Source organism: Antennarius striatus, chromosome 22 (assembly GCF_040054535.1).
Source record: "Antennarius striatus isolate MH-2024 chromosome 22, ASM4005453v1, whole genome shotgun sequence".
NCBI classification, from domain to species: Eukaryota; Metazoa; Chordata; class Actinopteri; order Lophiiformes; family Antennariidae; genus Antennarius; species Antennarius striatus.
Genome location: NC_090797.1, coordinates 584,119 through 602,502, shown reverse-complemented (window position 1 = coordinate 602,502; position 18,384 = coordinate 584,119). Strand labels below are relative to the sequence as shown.

General features: G+C 52.4%; 2 protein-coding genes across 3 annotated transcripts; both read left to right on the top strand.

Annotated features, from left to right (window-relative positions):
* The first annotated feature begins 759 nt into the window (after positions 1-759).
* On the top strand, positions 760-10,043 carry cand1 (cullin-associated and neddylation-dissociated 1). Its single transcript, XM_068306947.1, has 26 exons — positions 760-1,253; positions 2,417-2,492; positions 2,569-2,636; positions 2,717-2,871; positions 2,951-3,074; positions 3,165-3,252; positions 3,338-3,506; positions 4,052-4,157; positions 4,237-4,382; positions 4,462-4,613; positions 4,687-4,827; positions 5,005-5,146; positions 5,277-5,485; positions 5,561-5,729; positions 5,871-5,960; positions 6,082-6,235; positions 6,362-6,599; positions 6,683-6,871; positions 6,943-7,086; positions 7,161-7,296; positions 7,381-7,557; positions 7,740-7,835; positions 7,978-8,147; positions 8,215-8,379; positions 8,457-8,564; positions 8,639-10,043. The coding sequence occupies exons 1-26, from the start codon at positions 1,186-1,188 to the stop codon at positions 8,861-8,863; spliced, it is 3,705 nt and encodes a 1,234-aa protein (XP_068163048.1). The 5' UTR covers positions 760-1,185; the 3' UTR covers positions 8,864-10,043.
* A 348-nt stretch (positions 10,044-10,391) lies between these two features.
* On the top strand, positions 10,392-17,593 carry LOC137589170 (ras-related protein Rap-1b). Of its 2 annotated transcripts, XM_068306718.1 has the most exons (9): positions 10,392-11,283; positions 11,638-11,762; positions 14,186-14,247; positions 14,357-14,425; positions 14,729-14,785; positions 15,207-15,347; positions 15,436-15,579; positions 15,779-15,888; positions 16,130-17,593. In XM_068306718.1, exons 3-8 carry the CDS (start codon positions 14,191-14,193, stop codon positions 15,863-15,865), a joined length of 555 nt encoding a protein of 184 aa, XP_068162819.1. In that variant the 5' UTR covers positions 10,392-11,283; positions 11,638-11,762; positions 14,186-14,190; the 3' UTR covers positions 15,866-15,888; positions 16,130-17,593. The 2 variants fall into 2 exon arrangements, with proteins under 2 accessions (XP_068162819.1, XP_068162820.1); XM_068306719.1 differs by lacking the exon at positions 10,392-11,283 and having other exon boundaries at positions 11,659-11,762; positions 14,183-14,247.
* The last annotated feature ends 791 nt before the right edge of the window (positions 17,594-18,384 follow it).

The window sequence follows — 18,384 nt, the reverse complement described above, 5'->3', positions numbered from 1 at the left end:
TATCTATCTATCTATCTATCTATCTATCTATCTATCTATCTATCTATCTATCTATCTATCTATCTATCTATTACACATTACATACAACACATCACAAATATTATGACCATTATTGTCTTTATTATTACCTTCATCATCACCATTTGATGTAGATTTAGAGAAGCAGCTGGGGCCTGTTTTATAGATGACATCAACACACAGGCACAAACACAGACACAGACACACACACACACACACACACACACACCAAACTGCTAATGTAAACAAAGAGAACGCCTGGAGGGTTGTAAACAACTCGCCATTGAAATGACTCATTATTTACATACACACACACACACACACACACACACACACACACACACACACACACACACACACACACACTTACACGCACACGCGCGCGCGCGTGCGCACACACACACATGCAGCAGGTGAATCCCGACAGCAGGAACACTTTTACATCCGTACCTAATAACCAATAATCAATGATGGTTACAGATGAAGGAACAGATAGCTGCCCCGCCATGTGCTGGCGATGCGTCCGGGGTGTACCCCGCCTCTCGTATGTACACAGTGTACTGCAATCGGTAGAATAAACATATTTACATACTTGATTTTAATTCACGAGCTTTCTGCATAATGTCACACTTCATAGTCAAACTGATATTTTTTCATCCACTAGGTGTCGCACTAGAGCAAAGGAACCCCCATTGAAGCTTTGGGTTGGATGAAAGGCTTCAAAGCTTTCTAAAGCTTCATGTGCATGAAACCGATAGAAGGGTGCGTGAAATAAAAGCTCAGTCAGCTGATCGATATATCATATCGTCGACGGAACGAACACGTTGAATCGTCAGCGACAGAACTAAGAACCTGACTGTCAGCACTGAGGGGAAAAGAACCCAAATTCTGCTTTGACCTCTGACCCCGCGGCGTCCCTCCTGCTAACCCCGCCCCTCTGCAGAGAGAACGGGAGCTCCATTGACTCAAACTCAACTCTGCGCCCCGGGATGCGACAGTCGCAGTGAGAGAAGAGCAGAAGGCGGCAGAGAAGAGCACAAACACGGACATCGGTGACGAACCCTGCCGCAGGACAGACGGACGGACGGACGCGGACGGACGGGAAGCAGCCGGGAAACGCACCGAGCCCAGTCTGCTAGCACAAGGCTAACAGCTAACAGCCGCGACATGGCGAGCGCCTCGTACCACATCTCCAACCTGCTGGAGAAAATGACTTCCAGCGACAAGGACTTCAGGTAACCCCCTTCCCTCGGGTGACGCGGCGCGACAGCCCGGCTCTCGCGGACCCACCGGACGTGCGTGCATGCTAAGCTAACGGCCAAACCGTTGGCGCTGCCAGGCCTCGAGCTGCCATGCTAGCAGCTAGCTAGCCTGCCACCTGTCTGATCACCGTTGCGGCGCTAGCTGCTAGTTAGCTCACATCCGCCGTGATCCGTTGGGTTTCAACGGGTCAAACTCGGTGGCGGCGGTGTTTTGGTTAGCTAGCCGCTAAAGTAGCAGCTAACTTGCGTGTAAATACAGTCAGTTAGCGGCTAGCTCTCCGGCTCGTTCTGTCATGCCGCAAGCTAGCGCGCAAGGCGGGCTGGGAAATGCTGTTTACAGTGGATTAAACGCAAAGCTAGCTTCTTAGCTTGGTGTCAGGGAGCAGCAGGGCGCCGGGAGCGGGTGTGGGGTGGGGGGCCGGGCTGGGCGGTGGGGGTCGGGTAGGCTAACACCTGTGGGGGGGGTGTGGTCGGGTTGGATTGGAAGCTAACGCTGCTAACAGGAGAACTCACATGCTAACCTGCACATGAAATATGTCGTCATTGTTATGATCAGTGATCCATTGATTTGATTGATTTAACCGATACATGGATCAGCTGTGAGTGACATGCTCATGTTTTGGAGGTATTTTATTATTTGTGTTTTTAAAACTACGGCATCTTCAGATTAGCTTGGAATTTTTTGTAAATGTAGAAACAACAAGCGATGCTATTTGCCATTTAGAGATTTGTATTCGCTCCGTTGCCATGGTTACAAGAACAACTTAAGATAAACTAATGTGAAAAGGTGATGAATATTTTTAGTAAACATCTTTACTTAAACTTTTAAAGTTATGATTTACCTTATCAGAAATTTATTCTTAACCTCTTTATTTATTCTTTAACCTCTTTATCACTTATTTATTTTAAAAAGTGAGACAGCCCGACGATGTCATCATGACGGCTCTGGTTTCCAGTCCCGTATTGGTTCTAAAGAGAACGAGAGAAACCAGTATACGGTTAGCATTTGTGTGGCAGCTGGAGGTTCTGGTTCCGCACGTGTCGTCTGATTGTTCTGTAAAGAACACTGGATGGAGGATGGGGCCTAGAACCCATGAGGTTCTGGTGTGGATCAGGTGTGTGTGTGTTCTCTGTAGGTTCATGGCCACCAACGACCTGATGACGGAGCTCCAGAAGGACTCGATCAAACTGGACGACGACAGCGAGAGGAAGGTGTGTGTGTGTGTGTGTGGTTGGTGACGGATCAGAACCCGGTTTGTTGATTGATTGATCCCGTGCTGATCGACAGGTGGTGAGGATGATTCTCAAGCTGCTGGAGGACAAGAACGGAGAAGTTCAGAACCTGGCGGTGAAATGGTAAATGCCGCTCCGCTGTGTGTGTGTGTGTGTGTGTGTGTGTGTTCTGCTCCACACTGCGGGTGCGTTTGTTTGTCCAGCCTGGGGCCTCTGGTGAGTAAGGTGAAGGAGTACCAGGTGGAGACCATCGTGGACACGCTGTGCACCAACATGCTGTCGGACAAGGAGCAGCTGCGGGACATCTCCTCCATCGGCCTGAAGACGGTGATCGGAGAGCTGCCGCCGGCGTCCAGCGGTGAGCTGTGCCTTTAAGAGGAGCTGCCCTGCCCTGCCCCGCCTCTATCTGACCCCCCCCCTTCCTGTCTGTGCATCAGGCTCGGCTCTGGCCGCCAGTGTCTGTAAGAAGATCACGGGTCGCCTGACGAGCGCCATCGCCAAGCAGGAGGACGTGTCTGTGCAGCTAGAGGCACTGGACATCATGGCCGACATGCTGTGCAGGTACCCGTCTGCCCCCCATCTGTGTGTCCATGCTGCTATCGACTTCCTGCTAACCTGTCTCCCCTTCCTGGGGGGGGGGCGTGTCCACAGACAGGGAGGTCTCCTGGTCAACTTCCACCCCTCCATCCTGATCTGCCTCCTCCCTCAGCTCACGTCGCCTCGGCTGGCTGTCAGGAAGGTACGTCACTCCCCCCACCCCCGCTCATCTTCGTGTGTCCCCCCCACACACACACACTGTCTCACCTCCGCTTCCTGTCGCCCAGCGGACCATCATGGCGCTGGGACACCTGGTGATGTCATGCGGGAACCTGGTGTTCATCGAGCTGATCGAACACCTGCTGAGTGAGCTGGGCCGCAACGACAACATGTCCACCACCCGCACCTACATCCAGTGCACCGCCGCCATCAGCCGGCAGGCGGGGCACCGCATCGGTGAGTCCATCCAGGGTCCCCTTCAGTGTTTCATGTGTCTGGGAAACATGTACGCTTCCTGAGCGCACTGAGGTCCACCGTGGATCATAGCGAGTCACACGGATTGTTAAAAGAATCAAACTACAGCAATTTACATTACAGTATTTTCCACACCACCAGGTTCACCTAAAAGCCTTTAGTTTTCTCAATTTCTTATAATTCAGTGTGCCTTATACATGAAAAAAGTTTCAAAATAGACCATTGAAGATGAGGTCTCAGATGTGTTTTATTATCCAGTACGCCTTATGTATGAATTAAAAAATTTTTTTTTTAAATAGGGCATTCATTGGAGGTGCGCTTTATAGTGCAGAAAATAGTTTACTTTTAATGTACAGTATTTTCTGCACTTTAAGGCGCACTGGACTATAAGGCGCACCCTCAATAATTTGTTTTATAAGTTATTTCATATATAAGGCACACCGGATTATAAGGCGCACTACGGGTTCAGAAACGTTTAGATTACCGCAAATAATAACAAATAGGTCATCGCCCTCGTCTGTCTGCAGGAGAGTACCTGGAGAAGATCATCCCCCTGGTGGTGAAGTTCTGTAACGTGGACGATGACGAGCTGCGGGAGTACTGCATCCAGGCCTTCGAGTCGTTTGTCAGGAGGTAGGCCACGCCCCCCTCCTGTGTGTGTGGAAGCCCCGCCCCCTCCAGGAAGCCTCAGCCCTCACCTTTCTGTCCCCAGGTGTCCGAAGGAGGTGTACCCCCACGTCCCCACCGTCATCTCCATCTGCCTGCGCTACCTGACCTACGACCCCAACTACAACTTCGACGACGAGGATGAGGACGACAACGCCATGGATGCCGAGCAGAACGACGAGGACTACCAGGGTGCTCGCCCGCGATTGGCCGGCTTTAGAGCGTCGTCATTGGTCTGCGTTCACGACTAACCCGTCTGTCTGTCCTCCAGGCAGTGACGACGAGTACAGCGACGACGACGACATGAGCTGGAAGGTCCGCCGGGCGGCGGCCAAATGTCTGGACGCCGTCGTCTCCACACGCCACGAGATGCTGCCCGAGTTCTACCGCTCCGTGTCGCCGGCGCTTGTCTGCCGCTTCAAGGTGAGCCCCACCAAACCCCACCCGAGCCCCGCCCACCCTCCGCGGTCTGACCCCCCCACCCATCTGTCCGCAGGAGCGCGAGGAGAACGTGAAGGCAGACGTGTTCCACGCCTACCTGTCGCTGCTCAAGCAGACGCGACCCGCCCAGAGCTGGTTGGCTGATCCCGACGCCATGGAGCAGGGAGACACGCCCCTCACCATGCTGCAGGGCCAGGTGAGGACAGACAGGCAGACAGACAGGCAGATAGACGGACAGGTGGTGTTAGCTTTTAATGTTCTCACTCTGATTGGCTGCAGTTTGGTTTCTGTGCAGTAGGGGTCGCTGTTGTCACCACGTGTCTCTCTCTCTCCTTCCTGCCCCGCCCCCTTCCATTACCCCCCCCCCATTCAGGTCCCGATGATCGTCAAGGCGCTCCACAAGCAGCTGAAGGAGAAGAGCGTGAAGACGCGTCAGTGTTGCTTCAACATGCTAACGGAGCTGGTGAACGTGCTGCCAGGAGCGCTGACTCAGCACATCCCAGTGCTGATACCAGGTCAGTGCTGTTACCACGGCAACCGAAACCTGAAATGTGACGGCTAGCGATTAGAGGATAAAACGGGAGGAGTAGCTATGAGCTAATGCTAATGGGGTTCACCCCGGCGGGGACGCCGTCTCCCCTCCAGGCATCATCTTCTCCCTGAACGACAAGTCGAGCAGCTCCAACCTGAAGATCGACGCGCTGGCGTGCCTCCACGTTGTCATGGTGACGCACCCTGCCCACGCCTTCCACGCCCACGTCCCCGCCCTCGTCCCGCCCGTGGTGGCGTGCGTGGGAGACCCCTTCTACAAGATCACGTCGGAGGCACTGCTCGTCACCCAGCAGCTCGTCAAGGTGGGAGGAAGTCCCGCCCCCCCATCGACCTGTTAACGCCTGATGTAGCTTGCAGCTAATATGTCTCTCCTTCAGGTGATCAGGCCTCTGGACAACCAATCAGAGGGCTCTGACAGCTTCGACCCCTCCCCTTACATCAGTGACCTCTTCACCTGCACGATCAAACGCCTGAAAGCGGCCGACATCGACCAGGAAGTCAAAGAACGAGCCATTTCCTGCATGGGGCAGATCATCTGTAACCTAGGTAACCGCTGTCCCTCAGTCGTTGGAGCTGTGATGAGACTTCCTGTCTGAATGTTCTTCCTGTCTGAATCATTTTCTATTTCCTGTCTGAATCATTTTCTATTTCCTGTCTGAATGTTCTTCTTCCTCTCTGGTTGTCTAGGCGACCAGCTACCAGCAGAACTTCCTGGAACGCTGCTGATCTTCTTAGAACGTCTGAAGAACGAGATCACCAGACTGACGACAGTGAAGGGTAAGCCCCGCCCTCTGGTGTGTGTCAGGTGGTCGGCGTGTTGCCCCCCCCACGGCGCCTGCGTGTCGTACCCACAGACCTTGAGCTTCCTGCCGTTTTTCCTCCTTCCTGTGCGCCGCAGCGCTGACGATGATCGCCGGCTCGCCGCTGAAGATCGACCTGCGGCCCGTCCTCCCCGACGCCATCCCCATCCTGGCCTCCTTCCTGCGCAAGAACCAGCGCGCCCTGAAGCTGTGCACGCTGGCCTCGCTCGACATCCTGCTGCGGAACTACAGGTACCGCTCCCAGGCCCGCCCACAGCCCCGCCCACAGTCAACCTTCTTGTCCCTGTCTGATTCTTCTTTTCCTTCCTGTCTGAATCTACTTCTACTTCCTGTCTGATTCTTCTCTCCCACCTCCAGCTCGGCGGTGACGTCTGTCATGGTGGACGCCGTCCTGGCCGAGCTGCCGCCGCTGATCTCAGAGAGCGACATGCACGTGTCTCAGATGGCGCTGAGCTTCCTGTCCACGCTGGCGGTCACACACCCGTCGTCTCTGGGCCAGCTGAGCGGGGGGAACATCCTGCAGCAGCTGATCGCGCTGGTGCGCTCGCCGCTGCTGCAGGGCGGGGCGCTCGCCGCCATGCTAGACTTCTACCAGGTGAGCGCAGGACGAGATGAGACGCGCCGTCATGTCGGCGTCAGCTGTAAGGCTTCAGTGTGTGTGTGTGTGTGTGTGTCCAGGCGCTGGTGGCCACTGACATCCCGGGTCTGGGCTACATGGACCTGCTGCGGATGCTGACGGGGCCGGTCTACTCCCAGACGGCGGCGCTGCCCCACAAACAGGCCTACTGCTCCATCGCCAAATGCGTGGCGGCGCTGACGCGGGCGTGTCCCACAGAGGGGCCGGCCGTGGTCGGACAGTTCATCCAGGTAACGTCGATCCGATCCGTCTCCACGTCCGTTCCTAGTCCAGGTTTTAAATAAAGTCTCCCCCCCGGCAGGACGTGAAGAACAGCCGCTCCACCGACTCCATCCGGCTGCTGGCGCTGTTGTCGCTGGGGGAGGTCGGTCACCACGTCGACCTGAGCAACCAGCCCGAGCTCAAGACCGTCATCCTGGAGGCCTTCTCCTCCTCCAGCGAAGAGGTGCGCCCCCCGCCGCCCTCACAGGTCAGTCCTCAGTGGGTGGAGCTTCACTAACCCCGTGTGTGTGTGTGCAGGTGAAGTCGGCGGCGTCCTACGCGCTGGGCAGCATCGCCGTGGGGAACCTCCCTGAGTACCTGCCCTTCGTCCTGCAGGAGATCTCCTCCTCCAAGAGGCAGTACCTGCTGCTGCACTCGCTCAAGGAGATCATCAGTGAGAGCCACGCCCACCACCACGCCTTCACGTGGGCGTGTCCCACCACCTGACCCCTCTGTGTGTGTGTGTGTGTGTGTGTAGGCTCGTCGTCCGTGTCGGGCCTGAAGCAGTATGTGGAGCTGATCTGGTCGCTGCTGCTCAAACACTGCGAGTGTCAGGAGGAGGGGACGCGTAACGTGGTGGCCGAGTGTCTGGGGAAGCTGACCCTGATCGACCCAGAGACGCTGCTGCCCCGCCTCAAGGGCTACCTGCTATCAGGTAACGGCCACATCCACCGGCGCCGGCAGAGCGCCACGTCGACGCCTCCTCTAGAACTGCCGAACGCATCCGGACAGCAAGACGGAGCCGGATTCCTCTGCGCCGATCCGACTCCGCCTTCCTCCATGATTGGTTTACATGTTAGCATTGATGGGATTGATAATTGATTGATTCTGCTGCAGGCTCGTCGTACGCCCGCAGCTCCGTGGTGACGGCGGTGAAGTTCACCATCTCTGACCAGCCGCAGCCCATCGACCCACTGCTGAAGAATTGCATAGGTGACCCGGAAGCGGTTGACGTCACACTTCCTGTTAGCGGCGCTAGCATAGCCGCTTCAGCCTGACTCACGTAGAGATTGGCTGCTAGTGGCTAACTGTCGAGGTAAACCGTCTCCTGATTAGCTGACTCCTCCTCCCCCAGGTGACTTCCTGAAGACGCTGGAGGACCCCGACCTGAACGTGCGCCGCGTCGCCTTGGTAACCTTCAACTCGGCCGCCCACAACAAGCCCAGCCTGATCCGCGAGCTGCTGGACGCCGTCCTGCCCCAGCTGTACAACGAGACCAAAGTCCGCAAGGAGCTGATCAGAGAGGTGGGGGTTCCTCCACACCTGGGGGGGGGGGGGGGCGCGTGGCCGTACTGATCAGCTGACTTTCCAGGTGGAGATGGGCCCGTTCAAACACACGGTGGACGACGGGCTGGACCTTAGGAAGGCGGCGTTCGAGTGCATGTACACCCTGCTGGACAGCTGCCTGGACCGCATCGACATCTTCACCTTCCTCAACCACGTGGAGGACGGCCTGAAGGACCACTATGACATCAAGGTGCGCCGCCCCGACCCGCAGGTAGCCCCGCCGCTAGACTCCGCCCACCTCTGACCGCTCACGCCTGCTGCTTCCAGATGCTGACGTTCCTGATGCTGGCCCGGCTGTCGTCGCTCTGCCCCAGCGCCGTCCTGCAGCGGCTGGACCGCCTGGTGGAGCCGCTGAGAGCCACCTGCACCACCAAGGTAACTGCCGTTAAGGCCACGCCCATTCCCCACCCTGGCCCCGCCCCAACCCAAACCGACTCGTATCTCCGCAGGTGAAGGCCAACTCGGTGAAGCAGGAGTTCGAGAAGCAGGACGAGCTAAAGCGCTCGGCGATGCGCGCCGTGGTGGCGCTGCTCACCATCCCCGAGGCCGAGAAGTCGCCGCTCATGTCCGAGTTCCAGTCCCAGATCTCGGCCAATCAGGAGCTGGCGGCCATCTTCGACTCCATCCAGAGAGACTCGAGCTCCGCCAACATGGAGTCCATGGACACCAGTTAAGAGAGAAGGACCGGCTGTTTCCCACAATGCAACAGGGCGACACCCCGCTGCTGGATCGCCAAACCCTGCAGCATGTTTCCATGACAACAGGACACCGACACACACGCACACAAACACACAACGCACATACATAGTGACACAGCCTCTCCTAGCGATCGTTCGTCCCATGATGCATTGCACTGAAATCAGCTGATGGAGAAGAGTGACTTAACATTCAGAGACAAAAATGAAAAAAAAAAAGGAAGCTCCACCCACTTCCACTTTGAGGTCATCTGATTGGCTGATCTCCCCGCTCATCTTTCTTTTAGTTGTTCCAGAATGTTCCACAGGTACTGTCACCTGATTGGCTGCTGCCGAGTGACTGACTGACGGTTGGCGTGTTAGAACCGACCATTGAGAATAAAGGACTGCCTTTCATGCCCGAGGATGTGCTGGCCAATGGGAGAAGGGCTTGCTCTGTATTTTTTGGGGGGGTGGATGTAGGCAACCAATCGGATGCCTGGGAGTGATGACAGGTGGGTGGGGTGACGCTGTTTTTGGACCAATCGGCTCCTTTGTTTCCCTCGATTCGTTCGCCGTGTCCTCGGAAGTGAAGAGAACAGATGACTGGACCAGGTCCCGCGGGCCGAACCGGACCTGACCGGTTCCCCGTTGCCATGGTGATGCGACCTAGAACTCGATGTAACCGGCGCTGATCGATTAGTTTGTGTCCAGCTTCCCTGAACCGGATCCAGCGGGTTCAGTTCAGTCAGAACCTGTTGGGTTTACACAGTGTGTTCCTTTATCTGGTTTGAGACATTCTGATCTGGTTTGAGCCAACTTGTTCCGGTTTGATCTGGTTTATTCTGGTTTGAACCGGTCCATTTCAGCTTGAGCTGGTCTGATTTGATTTGTTCTGGTTTGATCCGGTTCATTCCGGTTTGATTTGGTTTCATCCGATTCTTTCTGGTTTGATCTGGTTCGTTCCAGTTTGATTTGGTCTGATTTGGTTCGTTCCGGTTTGATCCAGTTTATTCTGATTCGATCTGGTTCGATCTGGATTGATCTGGTTGGGGTTGAACAGCTTCAGTCGCATCCTGTTTGATTTGGTCCGGTCGGTTCTGGTTCGGTCCGATCTGGTTCAGACGTTTTTCACCTAACACCAATAAAAGGTCCATTTCTGCCTGTCTTCATACTCTGATCATGTGTCGTGTTTTTGTCGGGCCAATCAGAACGATCGATCATCAGACGGTAGCCAATCACAGGCGTTCTGACGCCTCACCTCCACAGCAGCAGGGGCCGACAACGGAGAACGTGAGCAACCGATCAGAACGGAGGAATGGAAGGCCTGGGAGCCAATCAGAAAATATTAGCACCACTGAGGGGCGTGGCTAAGGTGTGGTCATGTTGAGTTCAAAGTAAAATTCAACCTGGGAAACGTAAATTTTAATTTCATAACGAGGTTAAAGTAGAAAATGATTGAATCAATGTCGCTTTACTTCAGTTGTAATCAGGTACATCACCAGGTAATATGATTACTCTGTACTCTTTGCCCTGGGTATCGTCTCCCAGGCGGCTGCTCTGTCCTCCTGACAGCCTGAACTTAGGGTCTCGATGTCGACTCAGGTGTTTCTGGCACTGCAGGTAAAAGTCCGACATCCTGTTCAGAGCTGCGCTGTGATTGGCCATGTCAGCGAAGCAGAAACCGCTCAAACAACACGCCTGACACTCGTCGCTGTGGTCTGCTAGCAACAGCTGATGATTCTTTGAGGAACTGATGCCGGCAGTCAGAGACAGGAAGTGACATCATGTCTCGCAGTGAAGTTCAGGGTTCAAGTTAACCTGCTGGTTAGTTTACAGTATACATCTCCAGGTGAAGCGTGACAACACGCGTGACTGACCTCCAGCAGCTAAACAGGAAGTTCAACGTCGGACTGGATCTGTGAAGACTCCCAGGAATGAGGACAGGAAGTGCCAAAGGAAGCTGGAAGCTATTTGTGGAGGCTCCTTCCTGTTGGGGCGGGTGTGGCTTCACAGCTGCCGGTGCGTGTCCTGGCGTGTTCCCCTCAACACGCTCCGACACGCCGAGTCGCTCCCACTCTGGAACAAACTGGTCACAAGTTAAATTTCCTGTTTGCCTCTGTGGCGTCTTTGACCTTTGACCTCCAGTGGCAGAAACTTCTTATAACGGTAGAAAGAAACGTAGGCGGGATCTCCAGGTGGGAGGTCATGACCTCACCAGGTGGGAGGAGTTTAAGAAACGGTTCAGACGGTCTGGACCGGAAGCGCTGGAGCAGGCAGCAGTGGAATCCCACCTGAGACAGCAGAGACCAGCCTGTTTCTGCTCTGCATGGAGGAGGAGGAGGCTGGAACATCACCCAATGAAGACCCGATGTGATGAAGAAGGATAAAACAGGAAGTGAAGCTGGGCTGCCTTCAAAGTAAGAGCACAGCACGTTTGAAGAAGTCTTTTTAAGGAGATGTTTGTGGGTAATGAATATTAACCATATTTTCATTTGAAACGTCATCTGAAATAAAACATTAAGTACAATTATAGACATTTATGGTACATTTATTGACAATTTCATTTCGATATCTACTGCTTCCGTCAACCTCAGACTGTAAACTCCGATGTACAGGACCCTCTGACGTCAGGTGTCTTCCTCACTGGTTATTATTAATAATTTTAATTAATGAAGTTGCTTATTTTGAGTCATTTTAAATAATTTCATGGCGTTTTATGGCAAAAGAAAAAAAATTTGGAGAGCAGCGTTTTATTTTGAAAATCCTAACAGGAAGCGCTTAAGCTCGCCGCGTCCAGCTTGACGTCAGGACGCCGCGGCGGCAGGAGGGAGCGGCTCTGGTCGAGCGACGTAGACGGAGAGCGGGAGAGAGAGCAGCGGACGGAGGCTGGATGACGGTGAGCGGCTTCTCTTTCTCGGTTCGATTCTGCCGTCTTGTCCGGCCTCTCCCTCCAGTTAACGGAGAGGGAGGACGGGGCGACGGCCGGTGGAGGGGTGGGACGAGCCGGGACAGACGGGCCGGTGCCGAGCTGGGCTGGGCTGGGTTTGCGGAAGCGACCGGCGGATTGACAGACAGACAGACTCCGTTAAAAATACCGGTGTTGATGTGCGAGACAGACAGACAGACGGACAGACAGCTGCTAGAGGATGTTGTCTGTCCGTCTGTCTGTCTGTCAGGCCCCGCCCACTGGTGACACCTTCACTGTACATCTTTTTTTTACCTGCTTCACCCAGGAGGTTAACACCATGCTGCCTTCAGGGCGTGTGGGAAAAAGTCAGACTGGACATGTGTTCATGGAGCTAGCAGTTAGCTAGTGTCAGCTAGCGAAGCTAACATCAGCCATCATTACTGCCGTCAGCTGCCGTTACCATTGCTAATGCTAGCTGTCATTGCTAACGTTGGCTAATATCCGTGACCATAGCTAATGTCAGCAGTCATAGCAAACATAAACTGGCATAGCTAACGTCAGTTGCTATTGCTAACATTAGCTAATACCCGTTACCATAGCTCACACGTTACATAGCTCATGTAAACTAGTCACGCTAATGTCGGCTGTCCTAGCTAACGTGACTGTCATTGCTAACATCAGCTGCCATCGCTAAGGTTAGCTAATAAACGTTAGCATAGCTAACACCCGCTCATGTAAACTAGTGGGACTAATGTGAGTAGCATTGCTAACGTTCGGTTGTGACCAGCTAGCGTTAGCCTCACGCGGCAGCAACACCTGTAAAACTGTAAAACGTGATGATGTCACAACTTCCTGTTGCCCTTTTGTGGCGTCAGTGGGCGTGGCTTTTGTGTTCGCTGATGGAATACAGAATAGAGAGATCGGTTCAGTTACACACAGCTGATGCTGATTGGCTGATCAATGCTCCAATCAGCTAGCTGCTGTGCTGTGATTGGTCAGCAGAACAGTGACGTTCTACTGCCAGAGGGATTCAAAGAACTTGACTTTATTAATTTGTTTACTTGTTTGCGTGTGAATAAACATGTTAGTGAACATCAGTAATAATTATTGGAACACGTTAAATTACAGACGGCGACGTGACAGAGCGGAATGTTAATATATGTCCTCTCACACACACACTTACTTAACTCATCGCCATGGTAACATGTACAGACCCTCATTAACTCAGATGAGTGTGTGTCATGTTGCTAACCACACACACGCACAACACACACAATCAGGTACTGTGGTGATCATGTGACCTCTCTGTTTTCATGAACACACCCAGATGCATGCTGGGTAATTATTACCTGTGTGTGTGAGAAGAACATACGTGTGTGAGAACCAGAGAGTACAAACCGTCAGCTCAGGTAACGCAGAGACGTGGCGACGGCGTTGGGGAACGATAGGGAACGATAGCGAACATTAGGAAACGGTAGGGAACATTAAAGAATGTTAGGGAACGAATGGGTACATTAGAGAAAATGTTAAAGAACGTTAGGAAACAATAAAAAATGTTAGGGAACATTAAGAAACGATAGGAAACATTAGGAAACGATAGGGAACGTTAAAGAACGTTAGGAAACGTTAATGAACATTAGGGAACAATAGGAAACGATAGGGAACGCTAGGGAACATTAGAGAAACGTTAAAGAACGTTAGGAAATATTAAAAGAACGTTAGGGAACAATAGGTAACAATAGCAAACGTTAAAGAACGTGAGGAAACGTTAAAAAACGTAAGGAAATGTTAAAGAACATTAGGGAACAATAGGGAACATTAGGGGAACTTTAACGAACTATAGGAAACATTAAAGAACGTTTCTTAATTTAATGGAAAATTAAGAAATTTTAGGGAACAATAGGGAACTTTAGAAAACATTTTTGAACATTATAGAACGTTATTGAGCATTAAAGAGCATTAGGGAGCGTTAAAGAACGTTAGAGAACGTGAGGGAACGTTTGAGGTCTTTGAGGAATTCACTTATTGTATGTTCTTTTTTTTTGTTGGTGCTACTTTAGCTTGTTGGTATTCCAGGAGCAAAGTCAGCCAAAGTTAGCATCCTGCTAGCATGAAGAGCTATGATCCAGTATTTGATGTGTTGTTATTAGCTAACTGCTAACAGCTGCTAGGGTTAACTGTTTGAATGAAGAAAAGGTTCAGAAACTGATCTGTCTCTGTCTCTCTCTTCTCTCTGTCTGTCTGTCTGTCTGTCTGTCTGTCTGTCTGTCTGTCTGTCTGTCTGTCTGTCTGTCTGTCTGTCTGTCTGTCTGTCTGTCTGTCTGTCTGTCTGTCTGTCTGTCTGTCTGTCTGTCTGTCTGTCTGTCTGTCTGTCTGTCTGTCTGTCTGTCTCTCTGTCTCTCTCCCAGCAGTCAGGATGCGTGAATACAAACTGGTTGTTTTGGGATCTGGAGGCGTTGGGAAGTCGGCTCTGGTGAGTTCCTCGTCTCGTATCGGTTCCAGGTCAGAGACCAGACCTGGGTCCAGACCCGGGACCAGACCTGGGTCCAGACCCGGGTCACATTCTGTTGTTCTGTCTGCAGACGGTCCAGTTTGTTCAGGGGATCTTTGTGGAGAAGTACGACCCAACGATAGAGGACTCCTACCGCAAGGTGAGACCGCCCTCAGGGGCCCGTGGCCCTCAGGGACCATCAGGGGCTTGTGGCCCTCAGGGGCCCTTGGCCCTCTGGGGCCTGGGGCCCGTGGCCCCCAGTGTTTTCGTCTCTATGCCGATGATGTTCTTCTACACGTGTGTGAACCCGTCTGTAAACAGACCCTGAAACCCGGACTGAAACGGCGCTTTATTTTGTCGATCCACTTCCTGCTGGCGTCAGTGTGAACGGAGTCATCAGTTGTTGTTGTTGTTGTTTACAAAGGAGCAGAAAACAAACTGTTTACTTCCTGTCTGTCTGCAGCAAGTGGAGGTCGATGGACAGCAGTGTATGTTAGAGATCCTGGACACGGCCGGGACCGTAAGACCCGTCTGTCTGTCTGTGACCCGTCTGTCTGTCTGTGACCCGTCTGTCTGTCTGTGACCCGTCTGTCTGTCTGTGACCCGCCTGTCTGTGAACCGCCTGTCTGTTTGTGGTGACCCGTCTGTCTGTGGGGACCTGTCTGTCTGTGGTGACCTGTCTGTCTGTGGTGACCCGTCTGTGGTGATCTGTCTGTCTGTGGGAGACCCGTCTGGTGACCCGTCTGTGGTGACCCGTGTGTCTGTGGTGACCCGTCTGTCTGTGGTGACCTGTCTGTCTGTGGTGACCCGTGTGTCTGTGGTGACCTGTCTGTCTGTGGTGACCCGTGTGTCTGTGACCTGTCTGTCTGTGGTGACCCGTCTGTCTGTGGTGACCTGTCTGTCTGTGGTGACCCGTGTGTCTGTGACCTGTCTGCCTGCAGGAGCAGTTCACGGCCATGAGGGACCTGTACATGAAGAACGGTCAGGGCTTCGCTCTGGTTTATTCCATCACGGCTCAGTCGACCTTCAACGACCTTCAGGACCTCAGGGAGCAGATCCTCCGGGTGAAGGACACCGACGACGTACGACCCGCCCACACGCACAACACACACCCGTCACTTCCTGTCTCACCTTGAGAGCAGACGTGCTGATGTGACTCCTCCCCCACAGGTTCCCATGATCCTCGTGGGGAACAAGTGCGACCTGGAGGTGGAGCGGGTCGTCGGTAAGGACTCGGGCGTCGGCCTCGCCCGCCAGTGGAACTGCTGCGCCTTCCTGGAGACGTCGGCCAAGAGCAAGATCAACGTCAACGAGGTGACCACGCCCTCTGTCTGCACCTGATACGGTTCCAGATCCAGGTCCTGGACCAGAGCCAGGACCTAGACCTGGTTCCATCTGGACCTGGTCTTGTTTCCTGAGGTTCTTCTGGCTCTGCTCAGGTGCTTTTGGTTGAACATCAGAACCCTGATGGAGAAGATGGTACAGACGTGTGTGTGTGTGTGTGTCTCCACAGATCTTCTATGACCTCGTGCGACAGATCAACAGGAAGAGTCCGGCGCCAGGGAAGAATCGTAAAAAGTCCACCTGTCAGCTCCTCTGAGGGCGTGTCCTTCTCTCATGAGGGTGTGTCCTTCTATAATGAGGGCGTGTCCTCTAATAAGGGCGTGTCCTCTAATGAGGGTGTGTCCTCTAATGAGGGTGTGTCCTCTAATGAGGGTGTGTCCTATAATGAGGGCGTGTTCTCTAATGAGGGCGTGTCCTTCTAACGCTGTTTGTGTTTATTTGTAAACTGTAATTGTGTTTACTCATGTGATATAAACACAATTGTTTATTGTTTGCAAACATTTGCTTGTTTTCCCCATAGTTCAAGTCTCACCTGACCGACAACCAATCACACCACATCTTCCAGTTGGCCACGCCCCTTTAAAGCATATGTGTAATCATCCGTCGCCTCTTACATCCGTCCCCGTGATGACATCATCGCCCATGAACTCGCTACGCTGTTGACGGGGACTGAAGCGCGCCGATGAGGAGGAGGTCGTCCAATCAGCAGCCCCCATTTGAACTACAGTTCCCATCATGCTCTGGGGTGTGGCTTCTTGCCTTTCTTTTTCTTTTGCCTACTTTACGACAGAGCTGTTCACACACCGCGCCACCACTCCCCTGTCAGCCATGTTGTTGCCATGGATACCCCGGTGATGTCAGAACCAGTATGGCTGACTGTGTGTGTGTGTGTGTGTCTCTGGTAGAACCTGTGGATGTATTTCGTGATTATTATTGTGTTTTTGTCATTTCCTGTTTCTTTTAGCAGTTTTCGGGGCGGACTTTGCAGCAGGTCATGTGGTTAGCTCACCGTGCTGTTAGCTGTCGGCTAACTGAACGTTAGCCAACAGCTACAGGAGTGACTGGCTTGTGTTCAGAGAGAATGATAACTGGTTTTAATTGGGTTGCTAAAGCTAATCCCTACTTTATTTCCCTGGCTTTGGCCGAACTTGTTAGCCTAGCCGCTAATAAAATATGTACATTAGAAACCTCATCATCCATGTTTGTTAGCGAAACGTTAACATATTTACTGTTTCTCCAAGAAACTAATGGTAACCGTTGGCTAACAGCTAGGTCAGATGAAATACATTGTTATAAGGGAATGCTAGCTATGCTAACACGTTTGTTGAATGTTAGTGTGCTGATAGTAGCTGCTAATTTGTTAGCACAACAGCACGGTGAGCTGACTTTACGTCTGCTGCTTGGGGCGGATACTTTGTCTTTAGACTGACTGACTGTGTGTGTGTGTGTGTGTGTGTGTGTGTGTGTCAGGTGAGTGAGGGCGTGGCTTTCCACAGGGGTTGGACAAACTGAATTATCTTTAACTGACGACAATGAAACCATTCATCATTAAATGCTAGCATGTCTCACGAATGGTTTCATTTTCACATTTAAAGAAAATGTAATTATTTTAACGTTAGCACGACCTATCATAAGGGATGTAGCCCCGCCCCTTCGTTTGGGGGCGTGGTCTGTGAGGCAGACACTCAGTTTTTTTTATTTGTGATGTGAAGGTTGTGTTCCAGTACGTTAGACGTTTGAGTGCTGCAGTGCATTATGGGACCGTGTCAGTGTTCTGGTCCAGTCATGTAGCATGTTGATGTTTCTGACCTGCAGGAGGCGCTGCAGCAGTTAGCATGCTGGGCAGAAGCTTCCAGGTGAAACGACCGTCTGTTGTCATGGTAACAAATAGGAAAGCTCAGGATGTGATGTCATTCAGAGAAGTGTATGAAATCTAATATACTGTATGTACCGTTAGCAGTAAACACGCCCACTGCTACCCGCATGACCCTGGTTACCATTAGCGCTAATGTGTCTTTGAGCTAGGCTAGCAGCACTCCTGCTTCCTGTCTCTTTAAAGCCGCTGCCACGGCGCCGCCCATCACTTCACGCCACGCCACGTCACGTCACCTGATGCACGTTTTAGCACAGCCGCCAAGTCCTAAAAACAAGGTGAATCCTGTTTCCTGCGATGTGATTGGTGGATCTGTACTTCCTGTTGATTCTCCTGATAATGGTTAGCATGACGCTAACAGAAGCCTTAATGTTCCTAAGGCTAGCAGTGTCCTTCCATGTGCATTCTCACGCTATGCTAGGCTAATTCTCCGCGCTGCAGAACACCAGAGGATTTCTGACAATGGGGGCAGGGGGGGGGGGTGGAGCGATGGCAGCGCCGGGGCGTCGCCAGCGGCAACTGGACCACATGACTTTAGTCCAATCTGCTTCTTTCTCTCTGCGGCATGACGACCAGTGAAATGTAGAAGAAACCAGTTCGACCAGCATCGGGGTCAAATCCCATCTCTGTTCTGCTGAGTCGTCACGGATCAGCTGTCAGGGTTTCAACTGGTCTGAACTGGTGAACTGGTTTCTTCCAGTGGAGAACCCACAACGGGGGAGGGGGAGGAGGGGGGTTGAGAAGCCAAATGTAAAAACTAAAAGCCTTAAATGAATAAAAGTGGTGCAATTTTATAACAGCAGCAGCGTGTGAGGAGTTGTTACTGCACTGAACAAGACTAATAACATTAATACAACATTAATAACACTACTACTATTAATAACAACCTTAATAACACTCAT

Bases quoted from the DNA above. Each gene is read 5' to 3' on its own strand.
- cand1 (XM_068306947.1), top strand. From the start codon at position 1,186: ATGGCGAGCGCCTCGTACCACATCTCCAACCTGCTGGAGAAAATGACT. The intron at 6,872-6,942 runs GTAACGTCGATC...CCCCCCCGGCAG, and splicing joins TGGTCGGACAGTTCATCCAG to GACGTGAAGAACAGCCGCTC. The intron at 8,148-8,214 runs GTGGGGGTTCCT...CTGACTTTCCAG, and splicing joins GCAAGGAGCTGATCAGAGAG to GTGGAGATGGGCCCGTTCAA.
- LOC137589170 (XM_068306718.1), top strand. From the start codon at position 14,191: ATGCGTGAATACAAACTGGTTGTTTTGGGATCTGGAGGCGTTGGGAAG. The intron at 14,786-15,206 runs GTAAGACCCGTC...GTCTGCCTGCAG, and splicing joins TCCTGGACACGGCCGGGACC to GAGCAGTTCACGGCCATGAG. The intron at 15,348-15,435 runs GTACGACCCGCC...CCTCCCCCACAG, and splicing joins GGGTGAAGGACACCGACGAC to GTTCCCATGATCCTCGTGGG.